The sequence below is a fragment of the Uloborus diversus genome, chromosome 1, assembly GCF_026930045.1.
Source record: "Uloborus diversus isolate 005 chromosome 1, Udiv.v.3.1, whole genome shotgun sequence".
NCBI lineage: Eukaryota > Metazoa > Arthropoda > Arachnida > Araneae > Uloboridae > Uloborus > Uloborus diversus.
In genome coordinates, this window is record NC_072731.1 from 184058214 (window position 1) to 184078400 (window position 20187).

Here is a 20187-nt window from a genome sequence, read left to right on the forward strand (position 1 = left end):
AGAAACATACCTTTTGTCTTAGCAGTGATGATGTTGGAAAACTCAGAAGTCCCAGCAATATTGAAGCACTGCATTTTAACGTCATAACCAGTATCAGGTAAAAGATGAGAAATTGTATGAGATCTTGTGTTTGCCCCAAGTACAGTTACTTTCAAGTATTTCCCAGCAGTGTGGCTAGCTCGGTAATGTATGAAAAATCCCTCAATGGACACTGAATCAACATCTTCATACTGTCAGAAAAACAATTTTACATCAGTAATTTTAATGTTTTTTTAATGTAATTTTTAATGAAATGCAATCACCAATAGTGCCAGGTGTACATAAAAGATTGGAATAACATGAAAACACAAGCCACAAACAAGCAAATCATAAAAAGAAGCAAAAATCTATAAAGTAAGAATTTAAAAATTCTAAACAGCTAGTTTTAACGCTAATAAGACACATGTTTAAAATGATCAAAAATGTCCTTGAAATATTTGTTCAAAATATTTTAAAACTTTCAATATGTTTCAATATTATTCAATATATACACAAGGAACACTTACTTTCCATTTTAGAGTAATAGCAGAAGGACTTTCTGGTTCAGCAAAAACTATAGTAGGTCCACTAGATGGCTTTTCCATTAGTGGCTCTTTCGAAAGCATGAATGGGGAAGATATTGGACCAGATTTATTATCATTGTTGGAATATACAGCCGCAACTCTAAAGCGATATTTTACACCTGAAATTATGAAATTCTCATTCAAACTTGATAATAAATAGATTTACATTCAACAACTGCATGAGATTTTCTGAATGCATTTACGTTTTAATTTCTCAAATTTAAGCTTTATTTATAATATTGGTTTGCAAGTTTAAAATTAAGAAACTAAAGAACTGTTTTGCACAAACACGTTCGTTTTTTTCTTTAAAAAATACATGCAGTGAAACTACTGATATTACTTTCAGGCTACATAAATTTTATGTAAATGAAATGAATATAGTTATTGCTAAGATTTAAGTTGGCCTCATTTCCTAATTCGAAAATGAATTTTAAGAATTTCTGTACTCTCAAACCAGTAGCTAAAACATGCTTTCAAGGGATTATCCAAAGATTCAACAATTTAGTATGTTTAAAAAGTGAAATAGTTTGCCTGGGTTTGAACCCCAGGCCTCTCCATGATTCCCCATTTGCTTCATATTGACTTAGGCCTTGTATCTACGTATTGGTGAATGAAGATTTTACTTGATATTAGGACTGGGTGATATAACGATATACCGTCATATATCGATATATATCTATTATTGCGGTAAGAATACTTAGATTTCTATCCGTCTGATATATTGTTTGAATTGGAAATACGGGACATAATTACAGAGAAACTGTAATACTAACTCAAAAATACATAATATTTGATAGTTCTGTGTGATGAGTGAGTGTTTGAAATTTCAAGAAATTATCTGCATTCTTCAATCAGTAATTTAATGTTTAATTATAGTAAAAGGGAAAATTAACAGGGACCTCGAAGGTCAAGGTGTTTGTCATTGTGAAGGTCATTGTCAGTTTGGTCTCCGGATCCCATCCCCCTATAGTTTTCAAAAGCGGGGCCCTTCTAAGGACCGTGCCCCTAGTTTCTGACAAGGCTGATATGGCCTCTTGTGGGCTCTGCAAAGTGAATACATGTTGGTTAAAAAAAGCATCTTAATGCAACAATTAAGAATTAACCAACTGAGGTATCAATGCGATTGAAGGTAAACCATTGATATTACGCTGAATAAAAGGTTTGCGAAAAATACTGAAAAGAAATATTTTTATTAAAAAAATGAAAAACGAAAAAAACCTATAATGAGACTACTTTTGTCATATATTTATCTCACTAGCGGGAGCGCAACACATCCCTTTCGAACTGCATGAGCTGAATGAATACAACTTATGAGTCCCGAATTAAGAGGGAAAATATCGACTTCGATCATAACACACGGCACCGGGAAAACGGAATTCAAGTACGTATACCAATTTTAAAACGCTATCACTAGCAGCCCTGACAGAAAGAAATTGAAACTGAAACTTCCGATATCCCTGTTGTCGCCAGGCAGTTTCTATGCATGTGCAGACATAGTGTTTTTCGTGTAAGTTCTACGCATAAACAAAATTGGAGTTGAAATGATTATACAAACGCAAATTCTAGCTTGCATGGTGAAGCACTAGCTTTCTTTGTGAAAGTTCTACGCATTTACGTATTTGGGGTCTTTCGATTCATCAAACATAGGTTGCGGAATCGGGATAGCATGTATTAGGATTTCCGGTTCTTTGCGAAACATCGATTGTCGTAGAAAACCGAGAATAAACTTGCATTTCTGAACTTGTATGGTTCTTGCAAATTATGTAAAGGAAGAAAATTTTAATGTGCAGATGATTTAAACAAAGATGTTACCCCCCTCGAAAGTTTACATGGCACCTCCCCCCCCCCTAAAAATGTTATTCCCAAATAATGAGGTCTGTTTCACAAAGACTTGGAAATTTTCAAGTACCCTTTGTAAAATTTCAACAATTTGGTCCGTGCTTGTGACCCCCTTCACCATATAAACGGGGGAGGGTTGTTGTAGCGAATAATATTGAAACAATTACAGAAATGCTACTTACCGAGGGCTTTTATCAATTGCAGATCTTGATATGCATAGATATATGTCCAAATGTCTCCGTCCTCTAAAGATGACCTCCTCAATTAAAACGACCCCCCCCCCCAAAAAAAAATAAACATGACATCTCATTAACTAAATCTATTTAAAAAATCTTCATTAATTATTTCAGTGGTACAGTCTGTTTCATGCCTCCCCCCCCCCCCTCAAGGAAGGGCACTTCTACTTCAACTAATATTATAAGTATAAATTATCAAAATATTTATTAATCAAGATTTACGATGACTTTTCTCTACTGCAGATCATGTAGCTAGGAGTGCCAATTCTCCCCAAGTGCGTTGTTCCCCTCTCAATTTTACCAAACCTCCCCCCTCCAAAAAAAAAAAAAAAAAAAACAGGATCCTCAAAAAAAAAAAAAAAAAAAAAAAGGCTAAATCCTTTTGAAATAATATCTCTGATTCTTTCAGTTATATTATTTCCTTATGCAACCCCCTCCCTCCCATGGGCATATCCCTGCTTTAGCAATTGTTATTGGGATAAACTACTTCAATATTTAGCTTTCAAAATGTCCGATGGCTTCTCTCTATTGCAGATCTCAATATACAAACAATATAGTTAGGGAAGCACATCCCCCCAACTGCGACACCCCCCAATTTTACTGAGTGTCTCCCCCCCCCCCAAAAAAAAGGGCTCCCCTAGGGAAGAAAGTCTAAAATCCTTTAAAAATAACTCCTCTGATAGTTTCAGCGGTATTGTCAGCCTCATGCCCCCCCCCCTCACAAATGAGCACCCCAGCTTTATCATTAGAATAAATTGCTGGAATATTTACATTTCAAGATTTTCGTAGGTTTTTCCCTATTGCAGATCTTAATATATAGATCATGATGCTAGGGTTGCCAATCTCTAATAAGTGCGATGGCCTCCCTCATTTTTAATTTTGCCAAGCCGCCCCGCAAAAAAAAAATTAAAAAAATAAAACTAGTGTCCCTATTTAAGAGATTAAAATACTTTTAAAATAAGTTCCCTGATAATTTTAATGGCACAGTCAACTTCAACCCCCCCCCCCCCACCACCAAATGGGTACCCTGCTCTAGGCGTTACTAAATTGCTGGAACATTTGCTTAGATGTTCAACGACTTTTCTGTATTGCAGATCTTATAATGTATGTGATGTAGCTGGGGTGCCAATTTCCCTCCCCAAGTGCGGTGACTCACTCAATTTATCACCCTCCACCCTCAAACATAAGGCCACCATCTTTTTAAAAGATTAAAATCCTTCTCTAAAAAATTTAATGGCATTGTCTCTGTCATGACTTCCTTCCCCCCTGCAAGGGCTGTTATTATTCTTATATATTGCTATTATCATTCACATAAATCCCCCTCCACCCTCAAATTTATTGCACTTAACACGACCTTTTATTGAGGAGTCTAAACTGCTTTTAAATTAACTTCTCTGATAATTTCAATTGTATACTAAGCTTCAACCTCCCCCCCCCCCAATGGGCATGCCTACTTTAGCTATAATTATTCGAATAAACCGATGGAATATTTTCTTTTCAAGATGTCCAATGGCGTTTCTCTGTAGCATATCTTAATGTGCAGATGATGTAACTAGGGGTAATTTCTCCAAACGTTTCTGTGGTATAATCTGCCTCATGATCCATCCCCCCTCCCTCTCTGACACAAAAATATGAGAATCCTTGCTATAGCTATATTATTAGAATACATTGCTAAAATATTTATTTTATTCACCAAGATGGCCTATGGCTTTTCTCTGCAGCAGATACTTATATAATAGGCTTTGCAGTCCCCCCCCCCCCATAAAATGTTGAATTTAACGACCTAAATATATTGATATATCCAAAATATTGATATTTTGAGACCGATATATCGCAGTATTAAAATTCTGATATCGCCCAGCCTTACTGGATATACATATTAAATCAATTGCAATCAAGGTATGCATGTAGCATATCTTGATCGCAATTGAAGACTTTGATGTTGAGATCAGAAATAGAAAATTCTTTTTGAAATATTATCAGAAAAAGGATCAAATTTCACATTACTTCTTTTTAAAATATAGTAAAAGTTTCTGCTGTTCTACTTTCTATATTCTGAACTGTGCCATTTGTGTTTTCTTCTCTCTCTCTCTCATTGAAAGAAATTCCGAAATTGAAGTGAAAACTTTAAAACTATTTTCTAACTATATCATTCCCTACAACAGCAAAGCTAAAAACAACTCACCTGATAATAAACCAGTTACAGCATAAGAATGAATATGAGCAGCAATATCTTCATCAACTGTCATCCACTCTGCATTAGTAATACCCACTTCTTTGTATTGTATTTTGAAGAAAACAACTGGAAGGCCATCATTGCGAGGCACACTCCAACGAACCATTACAGATGTATTTGATAAACGAGAAATGTCTGGCCTAGATGGCGGAATAAGTTTAACTGAAAAAGAGTACACACATATTAAGAGAGAGATTATATATTAAATACAGTAGTCTCCACTTAATGCGATCACTTTGGGACATAGCGTTTCAAGGGGATACAAAGGAGGGACAGTCGCTCCTCTCTTGAGGGACTCTCCACAGGTCATTTTTCAATATTTAAGTTCAAAATATGCAAAGTTAGACAAGTTTTAATAATGTTAGGAAAAGGGACGTTCCCTAACATTATTAAAAAATGGAAATGTTTTGGCATTGAAGTAAAAAACCTTTGTGATCAATACTTGTAAACCAGTATACATAGTAAAAAGTAAGTAATAAAAAACAATTGTCTCTCCCTTGAAATATTTTTGGATTCGCCTTTGTAATGATTTAGATACGAAAGCAAAGTAGGAAATTGTATAAATTTACAAATTTAAGCCACACATACCCAATTTCAAAACAATAGTAATAATATTGAACTCATCTTAAATTCAGGTAGTGTATACTTCCATTAAAATTTTAACAATATACAATACTTAAAAAATAAATTATTAATCATTGATTGTCAAATTTTTCAGATTATTTATGAATTGCTCATAATTACAATGTTTTTTTCAAGTCATCAGAGGCATTTTGTACACTGTGTTTTACCCCTTTTAATACAATCTTTATTTCAACATTTGTAGGAGGTAGCCCGACATTAAGGCATTTTTTGTTTGACTCATCTACCCCGTCACTTGTCAGTTTTTTTAACAATTTGGCATGCGTCTGGTTATGTTAATATGAAAGCTGCAGTAACATTTTTCTACAGCTGTCTATCCATGACTTGAACTCCTGATGTGTCATATCTGAAAGCCTTTCTACAATTTTTAAGTTTCCTGGTCAACTTTTTGCAAAATCAAGAGCAGGTAAAGCAGTTTCCGATCATTTCAACAGAAACCCAATTCCTGAACCAAAAACTGATAACAATAAACAAAAAAAATGATCGCATTAAGCAATAATTTTAACATAAAATAGCGAAAACCGGGAACTAATGATTTTGATAACAATAAGCAATTAGTAACATTAAGCAGAGACTACTGTATTTCAAATGTTTTAAATAACTCAATTCCATAAACAAATAAATAAATGCATTCAAAGGAAATACTCCAATGAGAATTTTTAGGGGGATTAGTAGGAAGAAATATTTTGAAATTAATGCACATGCATAGCAAAACTGAGCAATGACTATTAATAAATTAAAGCACAGATTTTAAATGCACTGATGGTTATGGAGGGGGGGGGGGCGCTTAAAAACAGGAGCAAATAGTTAGCAAGAGATTGAACTCAGTTCTACTCAACAATAAACGGTAAAAATCAAATCATTAAGTGCTAATTTTTTTTTAAAGTATACATCCTTAAATCCATTAAAAAAATTAATTTTCAATAGTGAGTTTACACACACACATATATGTGGTGCCGACCCTGGTACATCCTGGTACACTTGCTTAGCCAGTCCCACATATTAGCTCATTCCTGCATGTAAAAGTCGCTAAGAGATGATGATGTAGAGTCAAGAATTTAACAAATAAAAATGAACAAGAACTTTTATTACTAATCTGAAAATGTTCATTTCCCATATAATTCAAAATTTAAAACACATAATTATATGTGCCATGCAATTTTCTTTTTGAAAACTATACTGTAAAATTTAAGGAATAATTTAATTTTACTATCTTCTTTTATACTTCCCTGAAATTTAATGTACAACTATTATTAAGAAGCATTTCAGATAGGATAAATGAATACCTTTGTGCTAAAAAGTAAAATAAGAAATAACAACATCAAAAAGCATTGCAGATTACTGCTAACAAGTGCTTCGGCATTTCAAGGAACGCCTTTTCAATGCAAAAGAAATAAGCTTATGGATGGAAAAACATGCTCTTTTTTTTTTTTTTTGGCATTGAAAAAGGCGTTCCTTGAAACGCCAAAACTCGTGTCTGCAGTAATTTGCAATTTATGCTTTTTGACATTGTTATTTCTTATTTTACATTTCAGATAGATCCAAAATATATCACATATAACAATCTCAAATAAAACTTATAAAAATTAAAATCAGCAAGAAAAAATATTGCTCAAACAAAAATCAGGCCTGCCATTTGGTTATCAGGTCAATTGACCTCCCGTAAGTTTTAACAACAATAATTATGCATGTTGTATGAATTTTGATATTTTACCCTATAAAATGGATTATACCCCCCCCCCCCAAAAAAAAAAAAAAAAAAAAAATTTTGAAATGGCGAGCCTGAACAAAATTAGGAGAGTTATTAGAAAGCTTTAGCTATCCTGAAGGCATGCAGCCATATGATATGCTCTTTCAAGTTTTAAGTTAGATAACATCTTTATGCAGAAAAAATTAAAAAGAGGGGTAACCCAGTTTCCCCAACCTGGCTTACCCCTCTTGATCTTTTTTCTTTTGTGAGGCCTTTTTGGAACAACATCTGTATCATGATCTGGGTATGATTTTTTTCTATTCTTTGAATTATGCTTTTTAGAGGTCATACTTGCATCCTTCTTGCGATCATTTGGAGGTTTTCTAAAGTCTTCATCCGAATCATAATCTGAAAGAAAAAAATAAAACAAAAACAAAACTCAATTTAAGAATAAACTATACATGGTATTTCCCACAAATTATTTTAATTCATTTAGGACTTCAACTAACTGCTGGGAAAAAATGTCATAGCTGCATAGGGCTAATTAATTTTACATAAAATAAGGAATATTAATCCTAAGTTTTACATACCTAGATCTGAAGAATCATGATCCATATTCGTCCTGTTCTTTGAAAACACAGACACATTAGTTGTACCATAAACAGTTCCTAATTCGTTGTTTGCAAAACACTGATAAATGCCAGATTCCTTGCGAGTAACATTTTCTAATGTTAAATGAGAACCTGAAACAATAAAAGAAATAAAAATGAAATGTTAAATAATTTTGTAAGGATTTCTATCGTTAGCAAGTCAGTATTTTTTTATTAAAAAATTTAGGCCCCAGTTTATATAATTGAAAGTAAACTTTTTTTCAATTTCCACCACTAATTGCATGTTTCTTAAATAATACATATGATATGCATCATGAAAATATTTTCAGAAAATTTGCCTTTTCATTGATATCATGGGTGCAAGTTTGGTGATGTGTTCAAGACGGAAAATATTTGGGCATCCCTCCCTCCTCACACACACACCAAACATCTGCCAAAAAAAAGGGGAAGATAGGAGGGTCCAAGTGGAGCACACAACCACCCATTATCTTGTCCAATTTGCAACCGTAACTGAGTTGCAGTGGATAGAAGGAAATTGAGCCAAAAAACAAATTTCTAAGAAAAAGACCGATTTCTGAAATTCCTGGAACATCTACACAACAAAATAAGTACATATTTGGAAAGAGCAGACAAAATCCCATAAAAGCAGACTTTTTTATTGTGATAATTACATTTAAGGGACTAGTAAACATGTTACAGACTTTTAAGTATAAGATCCCTCTGCAAATGACTACCTTCACGTGATATTTGAACAAAACACAATTTTTATTCATTACTATGATAAGATGAATGTGTTTTTGGTAAAGTATGGTCCGACATAAGGGGAACTTGCGCCGCCATCTAGGATTTTACGTACGTTTCTTCAGTTTTTGTTTCACATCACAAAAACTATTTAATTGTGGTTAAAAATATTTGTTATTGAACTAAAGAGCATAAAGTTACCTTTAAAATGGTACATTTGATTTTTTTTTTATTGTAGCTGTTATAGATGCAGAGATATAGAACAGATTTTTCTCATTTTTGGGGGCAGGGGCCTCCCCCCCAATCGGCAGAGTAGCATTTTGAAAATTTTTTTACTTTCAGGCGAACTAGAAAAAAGAAAAGAAATAGTACTGAGGGGGAGTAGCTGACTAATTAGTTTTTCCCCCCTACAGCATTATTTTTTCCTTATTAAAATCATTTTGTTAGATGTGTTCCCCCCCCCCCCCCCCTTCAGTAGTAAATATTTTTGAAAAACATTCAACTAAGCATTCTGGAGGGGAGGGGGCACTAAGCGGTGCTTCCAAAGGGGTGTCCTCTTGACCCCCGAGCCACTGAACAGGAGGGTACTGATTATATTTCTAAATTAAAGGATAATATTGCAGAGGATATTCCCCCTTAAAATCTGAAACTGAAACCTGCCGTTAACCCGTTTGGGACAAATGACGCACGTTTGCTTCAGCGGCGGCTGCTCGTCCTGTCCGAATCACGCGTATTTGCGTTCAGGCGTATGCTACTCAAGAATCCGAGCGACGCAAGTGTGTGGCTCGATTTCGGAATGAAATGTTTACTATCAGATGGCGTTACTTATCCATGTTCCATCCAGATGATTGGTCTAGAACATTAGTATTTCTCTCTCTGACATCAGAATGGGGTCCGTCAAGTGTCTGTGATTTATTGGATTTCGTGAAAAAAAAATATAAACATGTGCTAGCAAATGGAAAGGGAAACGCATACTCATTTTGAAATGGATTTTCTAGTTTTGATTCCATTTATAATGGGATTTCATGAGAGATATTCTAGAAAGGGGATTTACTTTTAGATTCATTTGTGTATCCACGGTGAACACGTCCTCTTTACGAGGAGGAAACATCTAAATTTATGACTGATCCCTCTATAGATCTTTCGGACGACATTAAAACAACTATAAACTATTTTTATTTTAGTTCTTCATACAGTAGATACTTTCTAAAATTATATGCTGAAAGAGAAAGCAAAGAATTAAGACAGAGATGTGTCATTTGCTCGAAGCAGAATAAAAGACTTAACACTACCTATGAGTGTAAAATGCTCAATGCGCATTGCTCAGTGCTTTGAAATTTTTCATGCGGCTTTAAAATATGAATTGTTACAATATTCTTCAAGTATTTCACAAAAATTAAGCGCAAATATTTTTCCTGTTTTGTGCAAAATATATTGTCTAATTTTAATAATCTTAGTTACAGTAAAAAACAATATATTTTGTATTTTTTTATTGTTCATTAAATTTTTTTGTTGTGATTGAAATTATGACATACGTATTTTATCATATATTAAAAAATGGTTTTGCTTCTACGCAAAGTGTACATTTTATTCATTGTTATGTAATGCGTACTTTCCGAAACTGGGAATTAGGCTTAGCGGGAGAAATTGCCCCGGCCTGTACGCACAGTCCGCGTGTAACAGCTGCCGCCCTGAGGGAGCGTTGGCTTCGGCGAGCTGCCGTCCCGAATGGGTTAAAAGGAATACTTCTAACTTACGAAATAGTTAAAAAGGCATTGAATTTAATATCTACAACAAACACATACAAATACAAAAGTGACGACCAGCAACAGGCTCTTGGCCCAGCTAGACTGGTTCCTAGTCAATTTACAATCCCCCAGTGAAGATCAATGGCCCTCTTAAAACTATCTACTCCCTTGCTCATTACCACCTCTTCCGGTAAACTGTTCCAAGGTTCCACTACCCTGCTAAAATAATAATTTTTCCTAACATCCATGTTAGCCTGAGATTTAAATAGCTTAAAACAATGACCCCTTGTCCTGTTTTCAGTGCTAACTTCAGCCCTGTAACATCTTTCATTTTAATGAATTTAAACAACTGAATCATGTTCCCTCGGTCTCTTCTTTGCTCAAGACTGTACATTTTTAGCCTTTTAAGCCTGGAATCATAGTCTAAGTGAGAAAGTCCATTTATTAGCCTTGTAGCTCGCCTTTGAACCCTTTCCAATATATTAATGTCTTTCTTAAGATAAGGAGACCAAAACTGAACAGCATACTCCAAATGAGGTCTTACCAAACTTCTATATAAGGGCAGAAGAACTTCTTTAGATTTGTTTGAAATAGATCTATTGATAAACCCAAGCATCTTATTGCCCTTGTTACTAGCAATGCTGCACTGTTGGCTAAACTTTAAATCCTGACTTATTAAGACCCCCAGATCAGTAACTTTGTCTGCCTGACATGGGCGGATTTATGGGGGGCAGAGGGGGGCAATGCCCCCCCTAGTTTTGGGAGGATTTTATGTAGTAACAACACATCTTCCAAAAACTGAAAAAATTTTTTTTTCCTTTTTTGAATAGTTCAGAAGGGAAGGGCATGGGTGGATTTATAGGGGGGGGGGCATAGGGGGCAATGCCCCCAGTTTTGGGAGGACTTTATGTAGCAACAACACATCTTCCAAAATCTTAGAACAAAAAAAATCATGACTTTTTCTTTTTTGAATTGTTCAATGAAAATGAAGAGAAAATCAAATGTCCTTTTCCGATGGGAGAAAAGAAAAGGAAAAAAAAACGAACGTTAAATACAAATAGTACAGCTGTCACTGGGGTGCTGAAAATGTGTCTAAATTCACGATTTTGGACTGAAAACCATTTGGGCAAGTATATGAATGAAAATATAGGCTAAACGAGCTATACATTATGCTGCAACACTTATAATAATTGACGATTATTTTAACAAATTAGAACCTAAAGCAAAGGGGAAACCCCTCCCCCCCCATCCCCATTTGCGCTAACAGAACGTTCTACTCGTTATGATTTGTGTCCACATTTCAAATATTTATTTGTGCATAATATTTATGTTCTGAGTATATTAATTGGCCTTTTGAGAAATTCTAAAAAACGTAAGTTTTTTTTCCTAGATTAAATACTATCGCAAACTGAATAAATTTCAGTTATCTGAGTATTCTGATTAAATGAATCTTTCAACTTAGAGGGAGAGTACAATTTTACTTACTTGATAAATTCTGTTTAAAAAGTAAGGTATGTCATAATCATCTAAGTCTAAGTGAGTCAGTCCTTGTCATTATTGAAATCTAAATAATTGAGTCATCAAAAGTTTTGGAAAAATTTACTGAAATTTTATAAAAGTCTATAAAAACCTAACAAAGATTGGTAAAATCGTAAAAATCCTTTAACCGTAAAAACTGACAAATTTTCGTAAAAATTACAAAAAATCAAGCAAAAATTTACAGGTAAGAGTGAATTACAAACAGGGTCGAATTTGCCTATAAGATAAACAAGCTGTTGCTTATGGCCCCTGCTTTGAAGTGGGTCCCTAACTCCCAAAAAAAAAAAAAAAAAATCATGATTCGTTCCTTAAAAAATGGAAATTGCTTGAAAAAACTAATTTCTTTTTTAAGTGCTTGAAAACGTGTGGCTAGAAACCTTAAATTTTAAAATTTCTAACAAATGGTAGAGGGGGAGGAATGCCAACATATGTCAAATTCAGCTCCTTGCCACATCCTGTATTAAAAATGTAAAAATAATGGTTCTCACGTTTGTAATATATTATTTGAAGTTAAGTTTTGTGACTCACATGTTTCATATCTTGCTATTTATTCAATCCTGAATGCAGTATTTTGGAAATTCTTTTGTATTGATTGCTTTTATCTTACTACTTCTGCATATTGTCTATCTGTTTAGCACGGAAAAAAAATACACACTACTTCTATTTCTTTTCGTTTTCTGCCCCACTTGCAACTGAAGAAAAGTTGTCATGAGAAATCTATGGTTTCTTTTTTCTTTTAAAGTTAAACTAGTTATTTCTCCCAAAGTAAGAACAGGACTGCAAAAATTTACAATCAAGTAGTAAAATACAAGAGACTGGAAAGTAAAAATGAAGGGCGTAAAATAATTTTATTTATTCCAGAGTCCTTGAAAACAATTAGATAAGTCTTTGAAAATTCTAAGCAAAGTAGGCTCCAATTACTTCTACTGCATATTGTTAATCTGTTTAGCCGAGAAAAAAAATGACACACTATCTCTATTCCTTTTCGTTTTCTGCACCACTTATAATTAAAAAAAGGTTGTTGTAACGAGAAATCTAGTTTATTTTTTCTTTCAAACTTAAAATGGCTGTTTCTTACAAAGTTTGAACAATACTGTACAACTGTATAATCTAGTTATCAGTTTCTATGTCTATCCAATTAACCTTTATAAGGCTTTAATATGCAGAATTTTATATCCATTTTACAAAATTTCCTCCGGGGGAGAAACCCTTGGTCCCCTAAAATTGGAGATATTCTATTTCCCACTTAAAAGGGAGCCCTGCATCACTCTCTTGATACCAGCTCCCTCTCTTAAGGTCAATTCAAAAAGGACAGCATGAAAACACATTAATGAAAACGACACACAAAAAAGTAAAGCATGGACTTATGCATCACAGGAAACAGACAAAAACATGGGAGTGGGGGGGGGGCAATAAAAATGTTGCTAAAAAAAAAAAAAAATCCTGCCCCCCCCAGGAACTCAGTCCTAAATCCGCCTATGCTGCCTGACTAATGACTGAACCTTGCAAATAATAACTTGTACACTTATTTCCATGTCCTAAATGTAGCACTTGACAGTTCCCAACATTAACAGCCATACCCCATTTATCAGCCCACTCCGTAATATGATCTAGATCCTCTTGCAGCTGTTTTGCTTGTTCTTCATTTTCTACAATCCCCATAACTTTGACATCATCAGCAAAACAATTCATGTTCCCAGAAATATTTTTGTGAATATCGTTCATAAAAACAATGAACAAAACAGGCCCTAACACTGATCCTTGAGGAACCCCGCTTAAAACCTCACTCCAAGTAGAATAATTTCCCCTTACAACTACCCTTTGTTTCCTTCCGGTCAGCCAGTTTTTTACCTAAATGAAAGTTTTCCCTCCTATTCCTATGTCAGCAAATTTGCTAAGCAGAGCAACATGCGGTATCTTATCGAAAGCTTTTTGAAAATCAATGTAAACAACATCTACAGGCTTCTTATTGTGCAAAGCCATGGTAACTTTATCATAGAAATGTAATAAATTAGTTGCACAAGATTTACCTTTCCTGAAACCGTACTGAAAACTAGTCAATAGATTATTAGTCTCTAGAAAATTTACTATCTTAATTTTTATCAATGTTTCAAAAATTTTGCAAACCACCGAAGTTAGACTCACAGGTCTATAATTTCCCGCACTCCCTTTAGACCCTTTCTTGAAGAGCGGTGTAATGTTAGCCAGCTTCCAGTCCCCTGGCACTGTCCCCGAGTTATACGAAGCATTGAAAATGTTTACGATTACATCTGCTAATTCCTCCGCACATTCAACTAAATATTCAACTTGTATTTGTATTTGTAAAAATAATTATTTTTAAATTAATAAAACAGTGTTAAAAACTATGTCATGCTTTGAGTTTAAGCATCTTTAATTTCTTATATTTACAAGCCTGTCATAACAAACTAGCAAAGTAAAATAATTAATTTTATTTTACCAAAATATTCTGTAAGCCTGGTCAGAATTAAGACCAAATGGAAAGTGCAGAGCAAAATAACTTCTTTGCGGAGCTGCCGAGTTTTACTATTTTTGCAGAGCAACTCCACAAAATGCGGAACAGTTTTATCAAAATATGAGAAGTTTTTATTAATTTTTCTCCATACCTTGACGCTACACTAAAAAAAAAAAACATTCACTCAAAACTTTCGTTTATTCTGACAAACGTGGTGACAAAATGTAAACAAACTTCATGGTTTGCAGTTAAACTCACAGCGAAATGTTCATCGAAGGCTATACTTAAGCAAATGTTTTCAACCAGATTTTTAGGAAAGTTAAGTTGAAAACATTTGCTTAAGTTCATATGTGTTATAAATGTTCATATAATGCCTTCGATGAACATTTCGCTTCTTTTGAAACTGTTTAATTGTGTCTAATAAAGTGCATGATAAAACCGTGACAAACCATTTTTTGTGGATCGCTGAGGTGGAAGAATTTTACACGTGGGAAACGGACGACTGGCATGTTTCTAGATTGATCTCTTTGGATATGGATTTGTTTTTTACTTTTACGTTGATAACTGGAATGAATTCTGTCAAGTTGAACATTGGATTGAGTTTATTATAAATGGATCTCAAGGTAAAATAATCTTGTTATCGGCAGGTACTGTTCTGTGGTTGGCTGATTATCGGAACTTGTTTTCCTAATTAGTCAAGACAAAACCCCCTGCTTTTAATTTTAGGTTTAAGCACTTGTTTATTATTTATAGTTTAACATGTGGTGCTTTTACCCAATGTTACTCTACATTGCATATACTGGAGCTTGGACAATCTCTTTTAGTTCATAGTTAAATTTTTTGGTCTTTTGACCATATTTATTGAATCCTCCACGGCTGATGAGCTCTGGATTCATTCCTTTGTTCTTTCCTATTAATTAACTGCTTGCCATTTTCCTTTTTCTCATCATTATTCTTTGTATAAATTGTTTAGTGTTTGGTATTTGGCTTGGATATTGCTTATATTTACTTGGTTTTTAGTTTTGCTGCATTATGCATCTATGGGCTTTTGGTGTGGTCTTTTCAATATTTTTCACTTTTATTATATACTAGTGGTACCCGCACGGCTTTGCCCATAATAGAAAAATTAAAAGGTCTTTTGGTTTGCCAGTATATTTACAAATAATGTAAGATGAATTTTCTCGCCAATTGGCTTGTACCCATGTTACGGTTCCACGTTATGATAATTTAGTAATTTACTCGTCCCTCTTGTGATAATTTTGTTCTTAAAATTGAAATAAAAAAAGAACCACATCGAATTTTCGAAAAATCGCTTCGAGGTGCACACCATGCTACAAACTAGCTTTGTGCCAAATTTCATGAAAATCAACCGAACGGTCTAGGCGCTATGCGCGTCACAGAGATCCAGACATCCTCCGGATATCCAGACAGAGAGACTTTCAGCTTTATTATTAGTAAAGATATAAATTTGTGTGTATATATATATATTGCATTTTCTTCATTTGCAAAAGAGTGTGAAACTTGTAAAAAGTTTTGGTTTGTGTATTTTTTTCCTGATATTTTTGTAGTTTGAATTATGTTTTATAAGGCCTCAAAACCCAGAATTGTACATCTATTTTTCAATGTTTTCCCTTGTGGAGAAACCCCCTGACCCCGTAAAACTAAGGATATTCTACATTGCAATTAAGGTGGTCCTTGAATAACTGTCCTGATTCTCCCCTTCCTCCAAGATCAATGATAAAATGTATATATAGGAGGATTATATCAAGAAATTTTTTTTAATTTAATTTTAATTAGGTATAATTAGAGTTAAATTATACTAACATATATCTGTTTTATTTATAAAATAACAGAGGTGCGCACTCGGGGGAAAGGCATTGCTGAAAATTAGTTGTTATCTTTAAGAGGATATTCCTAGGGATTTTTTCTCACTTTTTTGAGGGGTCTCGTTACGAGAAGGGGGGGGGGACATAACTCTTGGGATGAACATCCCAATAATTAATACAATCATTAATATTCTTTAATTGAGGGCCTTGCAAAACCTAGGGCTGCCACTGACCACAACAATGCAATTTATGGAACAAGCTTGAATTAATATATCAGGCAGTGCCATCAATATCATTACGAGATGTTTGCATTACAGGCAGAGCAAATTACTTGAAAACAGATCTTGATTTTATTACATTGGAAATAAATAACAATGATACCTTTGATTTTAATTTTTGGGTGAGTATGGAGTGTCTGGCCATTATGAATCCATGTCAAGGATGGCTTAGGATGACCACGGGTAGCACAATTCAAAGTAACATTGTTTCCAGCTTCAACAAACACACTTTTGGAAATTTTCACTATTTGTGGTGTTTCTAAACAGAAAAACAAAAACCTGCGTTTAGAGGACATGATATGCTGAGAGACATAAGTATGATAAAATTCAAAAATTGAAAATAAAATTGCTTTATATTGTATGACAGGTATTCAACAAGTGACGGTACAATGCCACATACTCATTCAAAAACATTTTAATTGTTAGAATCTCCATTGAAAAAAAATTCAGGTACAAACCTTATTTTTCGACAAAGTTGCAGTCACTTGTCTAAGCATTTGTTAAGTCTGTATGCAAATTATTGCATCCTAGAGTCACAAGTTTACTGCCTGTTGTCAAAAGCATATTTCAACTTCATATTTGATCTCATCATCCTTATGGAATTATTGACAGAGTTGGAAAAAAATCATGATTCTTTTTTAAAAAATTTTAAAAAATCGGAATTTTTAAAAAAAATTTCTATTATATATTTACATATTTTTTGCAAAATGCGTGGAACAATTTGTTATAAGAAAAAAACTTTCTTAATGTATGGAATATTCTACTAAAATAGGTAGAATCTATACAAAATATTCTACTTAAATTTCAATATTTATTTCTATATTTTAACCTAAAAGAAATTCTATTTTTTTTCCTTTTTATTATTGGATAATTCAAACAAAATAAAAGGAAATTTTAAAGAAAAAAATTGAATATTTAGTGAATTTTTTATTAAAAGGAAAACAAATCACCAATTCATTCAACATTTTTTAAGAAAATGAAATCTGAGGATTTAATTGTTGGTATAAAAACGTTAGTTATGATGCTTTGTCCACTTCTAAATTGTTACAAATGCTAGAATGAACAAAACCAAAAGATAAAAACAAAATGAACAAAACCAAAAGCTGTCATTCCAAGATAATTAAATACCTTTGTGCTGAAAAGTAAAGTACAAAAGCCTTTTATTGGATGTCTTTTCATCCATAAGCTCATTTTTTTTCATCGAAAAAGGTGTTCCTTGTAATGCCGAAACACCTGTCTGCAGTAATCTGCAATTTGTGCTTTTTGGAGTTTTTATTTATTACTTTACTGTCTTCCTCTAGTATTCCAGCACATGAAGCTACAGCTGTTGTTATTTGGTGTATAAACTGGATTTCTGGTCCTGTGATGCTCTGTCTACCTCCTGTTGCATAAAATGAACCCCACCAGTCATAATCGGTCATTGTATCTGTTATATTTTTATCAATCAACTAGAAAATCTCCGTCAAGGTATGACGGGTGAAAATTGCTCCTACATTTGAACGAAGTTTGGTGATATTTTGATAGTTGAAATTTTAATTCCAACTCCAGTGGATTAACCCTAAACTCTAGTAGATAGCGTTCATTGTTGAGCCCTTTTTGGTTTCTTCATTCTCCTAACATGATAGTCTTAGCAGTAAAACAGTTAAGTTACCGGATCCAGTTTAGCCTTGTTGAAATAAAGCATTTCCCTGCATTTCAAAGATCACCAAAAATATTATTAAATTATCATACTGTCGTGCGAGTTTCATTGTAAGTGACGTCAGGAGCCTCACTCAATCATTAGTTATTATACATATGAGGATGCTGATTTTTGAAATGAGCCAATTCCTGCTTGGAAATTGGCTACAATGCTGACCAGGCTTGGACATATTTATTTAATAATTTCCAAACCTTGATTATTTTCATCCACACTAATTGAAATTTCATTTCAATTTAAGAAAAAGAGAGAGGGGCTTAATAAAACTCCTGTAAAATGGCATGCATAAATTGCTTGTTCGTATCTTTTTACCTATTTCTATTCTTATGCAACACTTTTTCTAAATTTTCACCCAAAATTTTCCATTGACACATGTAATACATAGAGTAATGTTTTGTTCTATTTTTTAAAAGAATAAGTCTAAACTAAAGAATGATTTAAATCAAGGATTTTTCAAAAAAATCAACCGATTTAAATCAATGATTTTTTTTTAACCAACCGATTTAAATCAATGATTTTTTTATCAACTGATTTAAATATAGGTTTAAATTATGATTTAAATCATGCAAACCTTGATTATTGCCCACCAAAATCTCTTTAAATAAAGGAAGAAGTGAAGGTCACTAGGTAAAAAGTCCGGAAATTGCAACTCATGCTATTTGCACAAGCGCATCAGAGATCATAGAAAGACAGCCAACAACTTTTGTGTTTATCATGAAGGAATAACAAATTGAAATAACAAATAACTACATTATCTTATCCTCAAAGAATTCATGACAACGCTTCATCAGAGCAGAAAACTCAAAACACAAACACGACCAGACTTTCTGGTTGTCTGGTTAGTTTTCTGCACTAATGAAGAGGCTCCATTGTAGCCTTAACTATATGCTGTATATTATTGAGAATTTGTACTTTATTCACATAGATTTATCACTTTGATCATACTAAAGCAAAAAGCTTATTTGATCTTTTTTTAATTTGATTCTGACACTATTTCATAATTGTTGGTTTATTCATAATGTTGTCATACAACAAAGCAATTTCATGGTGAATATTTGCTGGATACTTGGGCTTTAGAAAAATAAAAAATATCATGGAAAGCAACTCACGCTTGATGGTATTTGAATTGATGCAACCATTATAAACAGATGTTATCCCAACCAGACCCAGCATTGAAATAAAATTACCTCAAGAGAAAAGCAGATGATTCAAGGTTATAACCCATGGCACATTCAAACTCACAAAAAATTTTCACTTCTTGTACGTTAATTTTTCAAACACGCTTTATTTTACCTCAATATTTAGAATGTAGATTTAAAAAAATGTACCTTGAACTTCAATTGCTGCACTAGCTGTTATCATACTGCCAACAGAATTATCAGCATCACAATAATACATTCCTTCATCATCTTTTTTGACTCCTATTAAATTTAGATTTCCTGCAAGAAAAAAAAATGTTTTAGAGTTCAAACTATTTTTATAGTAAGGGGGGGGGGAGATATTCTAAACAACAATGCAATTAATTTTAGAGAACATGCAACTTTTATGAAAATCTACTTAGAGGAAAAGAATTTTCAGTCATACATTTACATTTTCACTAAATAGGATAAGAGCTCCAGTAGTCAGCCATTTAAGACCGTGATTGCTGTTTTTTGTTAACCTATAAATTTTAGCAATCGATACAACAACAAAAACATTGTCAGGCTTTAGGCTATACTTTTCTGATAATGATTCACTAAACTTTTTCAGAAATAAAACTATTTTTATTTTAAAAACTAACCTATTTTTAACACGAGAAAATGCTCCAGTAGTCGGCCATAGAAATCCAGTGCTCGGCCATGTATGAGCCTAGTAGTCCGCCATTTTATTGCAACTTTGAAACCTTGTTATTTTGAAATAAATTTGGCATACTTTTAAACAAGAAGTAAATTTTGATTTCCTTGTGAAGAAAACTCAATGACAGGGCCTGATTTAGGGGAGGGCAGGGGTTACTGCCCAGGGGCCTCCACAACAAAGGGGCCCCCATAATA

The 20187-nt window shown here is 33.5% G+C and overlaps 1 protein-coding gene across 1 annotated transcript in view; it reads right to left on the reverse strand.

Annotated features, from left to right (window-relative positions):
• LOC129234003 (interference hedgehog-like) overlaps positions 1 to 19596 on the reverse strand; it is a 36620-nt gene extending 17024 nt beyond the window's left edge. Inside the window, exons 1-7 of the mRNA XM_054867913.1 lie at positions 19486 to 19596; positions 16565 to 16720; positions 7836 to 7988; positions 7597 to 7653; positions 4863 to 5075; positions 546 to 721; positions 11 to 230 (exon numbers count right to left, since the gene is read on the reverse strand). Of these exons, the coding sequence (XP_054723888.1) occupies positions 11 to 230; positions 546 to 721; positions 4863 to 5075; positions 7597 to 7653; positions 7836 to 7988; positions 16565 to 16720; positions 19486 to 19555 (1045 nt within the window). The 5' untranslated portion in view covers positions 19556 to 19596. The remainder of the gene's footprint in view (positions 1 to 10; positions 231 to 545; positions 722 to 4862; positions 5076 to 7596; positions 7654 to 7835; positions 7989 to 16564; positions 16721 to 19485) is intronic.
• Between the last annotated feature and the right edge of the window lie 591 nt (positions 19597 to 20187).